Source organism: Geotrypetes seraphini, chromosome 1 (assembly GCF_902459505.1).
Source record: "Geotrypetes seraphini chromosome 1, aGeoSer1.1, whole genome shotgun sequence".
In the NCBI taxonomy this organism is placed as follows: Eukaryota; Metazoa; Chordata; class Amphibia; order Gymnophiona; family Dermophiidae; genus Geotrypetes; species Geotrypetes seraphini.
In genome coordinates this window covers 298,445,612-298,453,604 of record NC_047084.1, presented here as the reverse complement: position 1 = coordinate 298,453,604, position 7,993 = coordinate 298,445,612, and the positions used below count along the sequence as shown (strand labels likewise).

General features: G+C 47.4%; 1 protein-coding gene across 1 annotated transcript; it reads left to right on the top strand.

Moving 5' to 3' along the window:
- Positions 1 to 1,077: 1,077 nt before the first annotated feature.
- On the top strand, positions 1,078 to 2,262 carry LOC117367384 (G-protein coupled receptor 151-like). Its single transcript, XM_033959863.1, has one exon. It carries the CDS (start codon positions 1,078 to 1,080, stop codon positions 2,260 to 2,262), a length of 1,185 nt encoding a protein of 394 aa, XP_033815754.1.
- Positions 2,263 to 7,993: the final 5,731 nt, after the last annotated feature.

Here is a 7,993-nt window from a genome sequence, read left to right as displayed (position 1 = left end):
ATTGCTGAAGAACCGAAGCGCGCACTTGCTTTGGTGCAACTGATTGAAAAGCGAGCTTGTGAATCAAATAAGAAAAATGCAGATGACTGTGGTTGAGGATTAGTGTTAGCCAGGACATTTCCGTGTAGATTTTTCCATTAATGCACACAGATCAGAAATTGCAATCCTCCCCCCCCTCCCCCCCCCCGTCTTCTCCGCTGGGTTCCCTGATCAGCTGTGGAGGCTGGGGATGGTTATCCTGGACGGGGGAAGGGGGGGTTTTGCAACAGGAAAAGGGAAACGATCTGTATACACCATTGTTGACGGGAGGAAGGGTTGGAGCTGTGGGCAATGTAAATATTATGGCATGGGTGGTGGTAGAGTACAGAGAAGAAAACCAAGAGAGAGATTAAAAGATATGAAGTAGAGAGGGGAAAGAAAAAAAAAATGGACGATAAAGACAGAAAAAGAGTGAGAGAGGATGGGGATGGCGTTGTGGGAGGTGAGGGGGGTGGGGGAGACTGTTGTGGGCTGAAAGATGGGATTGGTGCGCCCCCGATGATGGACGGCTCCCAGTGCAAGGAAAGACCCCGAGGATCTCTCTCAGCTGCACTAGCGATCAGCTGGAGACGACGTCTTACGGTTGCCAGAAGAGCAGCAGCTTTTTTTTTTTTTCTTCCCCCCCCCCCGCAAAGAAAAGCTGACGTTTCTCTCGCGCTTGATTAACAAAGAAACAAAGTTCTGGCACTCCCCCCCCCGGTCCTTAAAAAGAGAGGGATTCCAGCTTCCAAACCAGCTCCAAGAGAATCCCTTTTCACATACAGCCGCGGACTTGATCGTCGCCGTGATTAATGTTTCTCCTTTGGAAAACGTGAATTAAAAACTTTGGGAAAGCGGCAATTAATTATCCAGGATAAACGGAACCATTGGAAAGGGGACTTCGTACCATCACAATGTGTGCAATGGCAGCGTAAGTGGGGTAGGGGGGGAGGCATCGCAGGACAGCAGGAGCAAAGGATCCGGTTTATCTGCTCAGCCACAACTACGCCCGCGAGCCATTGGCTCTCCCTGGGATTTGCCCGGCAGCGGCGGCTTCCAATGCGAGACCATCACTTCAGGACCATGAACAGCTCCCAGTACCTGTTTTCCGCCGGCGGCCTCCAGTCGTCCGAGGCCTCGAGGGACCTCGCGCTGCTCCTGCCTCTCCTCCTGGCGCTCGTCGGCCTCGTGGGCTTCGCGGGCAACCTGCTGCTCCTCGCCGTCCTGCTGTACGAGCTCCGGAAGGGCAAGGGCTCGGCGGTGAACGTTTTGCTGGCCCACCTGTGCTCCGCCGACCTGTTGCTCGTGTCGCTCTGCCTCCCGGTGCGGGTGGTCACCGGCGCCCGGCAGTCCTGGGTGCTGGGCGCCCTGGTTTGCAGGACGGCGGACTGGTTCCTGCACGGCTGCTTGGTCGCCAAGAGCTTCACCCTGGCCGCCGTCGGGCAGGCCAGGTACAGGCAGGTGGTCACCCCGCCCAAGTTTCTGCGCCTCGACAGGAGGCAGCTGGCCGGGCTCCTGCTCTTCATCTGGAGCCTGGCTTTCCTGCTGCCTCTCCCCCATCTGCTCTTCAGCCGGACGGAGAGGGACCAGGAGAGGACCTTCTGCAATTTCGAGGTCCCCCCGTACGCCTCCAACTTCATGAACGTCTTTAGCAAAACTTACCCGCTTCTGGTCTTTGCGCTGCCCGCGGCCTTCACCGTGTCCTGTTACGTGCGAGCCCTGCGGAGAAGGAAAGAGAGGCGAAACAGGGCGCCTAACCCCAGGCACCTGAGTAGGAAAATCACGTCTATGCTGTTGGGCGTCAGCCTGGCTTTTGATGCCATGTGGCTCCCAGAGTGGGTGGTCTGGACTTGGGCTAGACACGGCCCTTTGGGCCACCTTCAGCCACACGTGGCGTTGATGGTTTGGGCTCAGGTGGTTCTCTTTCTCAACAGCACCGTCAACCCCGGGGTCTTCTTGGCGCTGTCCGACGAGTTCAGAGAAGGCTTCGGGAACGTGTGGCTGGCCGTGCGGTGCAAGCAGCCTGGCCGCGACCTCGATCTCGCCGGAGCTGGAGAGAAAGGCGCCGAGATGGTCGCCGGCGGGACCCCACCGCTGCGAGACTTGCAGACGGCTCCCGCCACGTCCAGTCTGAAAGAGGAGAAAGTCCTTCCGGATGTGGAGCATTTCTGGCAGGACAGGAGGAACACTACAGCCGGGGAGGAGAACGATCCGATGCCCTGGGAGCACCAAGAAGGACCTTGAAAGGGATTTTCTCAGCCTTTCCTTTCCGATTCGGTCTTAAATGTTGCAGTCGTTCTGGTTGCACATTATTAGACTACTGAAATGCACGCAAACGTTCACCGGAGACGGCTGCTAGTTGACATAAATCCCGTAGAAACTTCGAAGACTGTTAGAAACGGGAGTTTATTAGTAAGCTTCGGAAGGCGACTTTATCTTGTGCAAATCTAAAGACATGCAATATAAAATCCCAACACTTCTTTTAAAAAAAAAAATTCAAGAAGATCTTTTATTGAAAAAGCAAGTGTCTGGAACAGTGATTACAGACCGGCTATCTCTAATCGTACAGTTAAAGCGTGCACTAAGCCATTTTAGAGCAGAGCAGCTGTTTATAGCTCGTAAAGTTGTAAAGCTTTATCGTGTTATAGTAAATAATTCCAGTAAAGTGTTTCTGAAGTGGTACAAATATTTGCAACTAATTCATGCAAGTGGTCTCTTATCCTGGAAACATACTGTAGGTGAGTGGTAAACCTTAGATAAGCATTTTCGGTCTTTAAATGGTAAAAGTGGAATAAAAAAAAAATAGAAGTGTACACCAAGCTGTTCTAATTAAGAATAAAATCACACCCCCCTCTTAAGTTTCTGGTTAACTGTAGATGGACCCAATTCCTTCCTTCCTGAGAATTCAATAAGGGACTTATGAAAATCATGCCCTACCGAATCATAATCTTTCTCTGGCTTTTACAACAACTATATATATATATTTTTTGGGTCTCTTCATCTATCAATGAAACATCGTTTGCTAGATTCAGGTACTGCAGAGTTAATTGTAGGAAATGAAGAAGTGATTGGCACTTGTAAATCTTTTAGGGGCATTATAGAAATCAGGGGATTGGTGCCTAATTTACGTGCAAGGTTTTACACCAGGGTTCAGTTGGTGTAAATCAGGGCTGCCCAAGTCCGGTCCTCGAGATCTACTGGCAGGCCAGGTTTTCAGGATATCCACCATGAGCATGCATGAGAGAGATTTGCATAGCAAGAGGTGGTACAGGCAAATCTCTCTCATGCATATTCATTGTGAATATCCAGAAAACCTGGCCGGCCAGTAGATCTTGAGGACCGGACTTGGGCAGCCCTGGTGTAAATCCTCATGCCCAAAGTTGGGTACAGATAGTGGCATAATAAGGAAGGGGGGCAGAGAACCCCTGGGTGCCATCTTGGTGGGGAGGGCACTGGCACCTTTCCTATTCTCTGCCCCCCACTCTTTCTCACCCCTCCTGTGTCACATGCGTGTCTTACCTTCCCCCATACCTCTAGCTCATGGGCATCAAAGTCCCTCCTCGAGGGCAGCAATCCAGTCGGGTTGTCAGGATTTCCCCAATGAATATGCAAGAGATCTATTAGCATACCATGAAAGCAGTGCATGCAAATAGATCTCGTGCATAATCATTGGGGGAAATCCTAAAAACCCGACTGGATTGCGGCCCTCGAGCAGGGACTTTGACACCCCTGCTCTAGCTCTTCTTCAGTGCGAGCAGCGACTCCAACCTGCTGGTCACGCTGGCCTCGGCTCTCCCACTGACATCGCTTTGGGATCAGGAAATGACATCAGAGGGAGAGCCGAGGCTGGCACGGGCAGTGAGTTGGAGATGTTGCTCAGTGTAAGGGGAGGGGGGGAGAGCAGGGGTTGGAGAAGAGGGGGGTGGGTGTCACTGCCATGGGTGCCACCCACCTTCGCTTTACCTCTGGGTGCAAATCCCAGTGCTGCATACTTTTCTATAAAAGGCACCCAACTCAGAGTGCCAGTTATGGAATAGTGCTCAGAGCTCATTTGGGTGCCCTTTACTGAATCTAGCCCTACATATGGATTATATCCCTTAGGGCTGGAGGACATCTGTGCATGTGTGGAAGTCGACATGATGACATCACATGATGTCATTGCGTCAACATCGGCACATTTCCGGGTGCCCTCCAGCCACAGCCCTGAGATTAGTGTGCCAGTGGCTTAAAAATGTTGCAGCACACTGCTTTAGTGGAAGAAGGCTGTAATGCTGGAGTGGGCATTTGGTATTCTGGTTGTTCATGCCAAACATTTTGCTCCCTTCGGAAGTCAGTGTGGGGGGGGTAAGTTGACTTAGCTTGTTGTAACGTAAAGCCTCTTTTACGTTCATAAAAGGGCTTTTCTAAAACTGTGCAACCCTTTAAGTGCATAAAACGTAGGTGCACAAAAAGAGATCTGAAAATGTCCCCTGGGGCATAGTTTTAGTGGAGCAGAAGTGGAGATGCCATGCCCAGACTTATGTTATCAAATATACAGGTACGTGCTTAGGGTATATTAGTGCATTTACTCCATATTTGGAGCAGGTGTAAATTTGTACATCAGTATTTGTACCCAATTTGGGCTGGTTCTGGGAATGTATTTTATAGAAGCACCCAGGCAGCTTTGTTGCCTTAAAAAGACACCTTCTCAAACTTCTCACACAGGTTTGAAGTTATAAAATTTCCTACCCCTCCCTCCTCCCATAATGGCAACTTTCAAAGCCATTTCTCTGGACGAAACAATGTTTCACCCATAAAAATGGGCTTTTATATAATTGCCCACCATATGTGCAGGTCAAGTTGCACATGCTCAGTCTGTATGCCTGTAATCTGACTCACAGGTTGGGGAGGTGTTGCTGAGAGCATGTTGGAATGAAACTCTTACCTTAATTTAGGGCAGTGGTTCCCAACCCTGTCCTGGGGGACCACCAGGCCAATCTGGTTTTCAGGCTAGCCCTAATGAATATGCATGAAAGAGTTTTGCATATAATGGATGTGACAGGCATGCAAATCTGCTCCATGCATATTCATTAGGGCTATCCTGAAAACCCGATTGGTCTGGTGGTCCTCCAGGACAGGGTTCCACTGATTTAGGGCTCCTTTTACAAAGCCATAGTAGAGGTTTCTACTGCGGGCCAGAGAGGTAAGTGCTATGACACTTATAGGAATTCTATGAGAGTCGGAGTATTTACATCGCTAGTCCACAGTAGAAACCTCTACCACAACTTTGTAAAAGCTACCGTTATAAATTTTGGGTTCCCCCAAATGACAGGTGTAAATGTGTATGCATAATTTTCCAGGGGTAATACCCAAAGCAAAAGTACATAGCATAAGATAAAAATTTATTGACAAATCACAGTACCTTTCAGTTCAAAGTGATGAACAAAATTTAAAAAAAACATCAACTGACCCTTATCAGTGAAACTACCTAATACTCAAATTCTAAAATCAATTCAATCATTAACACCCCTTTTACAAAAGCTTAGCGTGGTTTTTAGTGGCGGCCAAGGCGGTAACAGCTCTTACGCTCAAAGGAATTCTATGAGTGTTGGAGCGCTAAATCGATTAGTGTGCGCTAAATCAGCTAGCAAACTTTAGTAAAAGAGGGGGATATTTAACATAGAATTCAGTTTTAATAACCTTCTAAAGTGCATATGAGAAGTTGAATTAACAAACAGGGGACAAAATTCGTGATCCCATGTTCCCTACTCACATCTTTTGTGTGAACAACCTGTCACTGAAGGAAGAGCATAGAAAGAAGGACTTCATGATACACATTCTGAAGATGCAACCAAAAATGCATCAACTAAATATTTTGGCAGTAAACCATTTACCCCCTTTTCACAAGCCACGCTAGGCTTTTGATCGCCGGTTGCAGCGATATTAGCTCCGATGTTCAGAGAATTCCTATGAGAATCAGAGCTAATACCACCATGGCCGGTGATGAAAAAAAAAAGCCTAATGCAGTTTTATAAAAGGTGTTGGGAGGGGGGGGGGGATTAAAGCTTAATAAAAGATACAGGCAAATTTAAAAATGTACTAGTCCCTCTACTGGAAGCCAGTGCAGCTTTCGATAATAAGGCATTATATGTTAATATTATGACAATTTAAAAATCAGTATTATTGCAGAATTTTGTATAACTCAAAGTCTTTGAAAATTGTTTTGAGGACCTTCTAAGTATATAACATTGCAATAATCTAAAATGCTAAGTACAAGACATTGCACTAATAATTGAAAGGGAAAATCATCAAAATATGACCTGGTTGTTTAAGGGCTCCTTTTACGAAGCCGCGTTAGTGGTTTTAGCGCACGCAGCTTTTTTTTTGTTTTTTTTAGCATGCGCTAAACCCACGCTACGTGGCTAGATCTAATGCCAGCTCAATGCTGGTGTTAGCGTCTAGCGCGGCCGGCAGTTTAGCGCGCGCTATTACGTGTGTTAAACCACTCACGCGGCTTCGTAAAAGGAGCCCTAAGTTTCCATAACACAGAAAAATCTTTCTTGACCACAAAATTTACCTGAGATGACATTGATAATGTTCTGTCAAGATACACTCCAAAAAATGATAATGTTAGGCAATAGTAGGTATTCAATTCCTTTTATATTCAAATTTTCATCTCCAATGTGTGGACCTTTGCTTTGAAAATCTGGGGCTTAGTATGACCAACCAAAGTACTTTTCATTGATGCAAAGGAGTCATCAAACTACTTCCCTTTCACTCCGAATGTTCAACATAACTCCATAAACCAAGGGCTCCTTTTACTAAGCCGCGTTAGCGGCTTTAGCGTGCGTGACTTTTAATCACGCGCTAACCCCTACGCTAGCTGAAAAACTACCGCCTGCTCAAGAGGAGGCGGTAACGGCTATCGTGGCCGGCAGTTTAGGGCGCACTATTACGCGCGTTAAACCGCTAACGCGGCTTTGTAAAAGGAGCCCTACGATAACAATTTGTGAAGCTTTATTGTATTTATTTCGCTCACACCTTATTCAGTATCAGCTCCGGATGAGTTATGCTTAGGTACACAAGGTATTTCATAGTCTCTATCTAAATGTATACCCAAATAAAGAATGACACAGGGACAAATTCCCCCCCCCCCCCCCGGGAACTCATTGTCCCGTCCTGACGAGTTCTTTTCCTGTCCCTGCCCCGTTCCTGCAAGCTCGGTCCTCTTCTGCACACACCTCAAACACTTTACAATCATAACTGTTTGAGGCTTGTGCGGTTAAGGCAGAGCTTACAGGAATGGGGCATGGACAGGAAAAGAACTCGTCAGGACGGGATGGGGAAATTGAGTTCCTGGAGGGACAGGGAAAAATTTGTCCCCATGTCATTCTCTATACCCAGAGCAATAGAAGGTTAAGCGATTTGCCCAAGATCTCAAGTAGTAACAGTAGGATTTGCCCTAGTACCCTTGGAGAGCACGTCTAGTGCTCTAACCACTGGACTATTTCATTGGCCATTAACTGTCAGAAAATTCAGTCCCCATTGATCTGTGTTAAGGTAATTTTCCAAAGCAATTTACTCTGATAAATACTGACTTACTTGGATATAAAGGCTGTCTGAAAACTGCCCACCCTTTATCTGGCTGCGTGGATGGGGGAAGGGGGGGGGGAGATGAAAGGAAAGGATTCAGGGATGAGAGAGCAGGATTATTGGGGTCTTGGATTAGTGTGAGAGGCTGATCAGAGCAGGAGTTCCTGGTTCAGGGGAGGGGCAGAATCAGGGCAGTGTTAATTCAGATTGGGAGCTTTGTTGGGAGAATTGGGGGACAGATGATGTGATGTATTGACGACTGGGCCCATTATGATGATCCCCAGGAGGATTGGACCAAATATTAGTGGCCTGGTGCTTCTAGGAAGTAATAAAGTCAGTTCAGAGCTGATGTTAATCTTTTCAGCAATAATGCAACTTGCAACATTAAACACAAAATGCATTA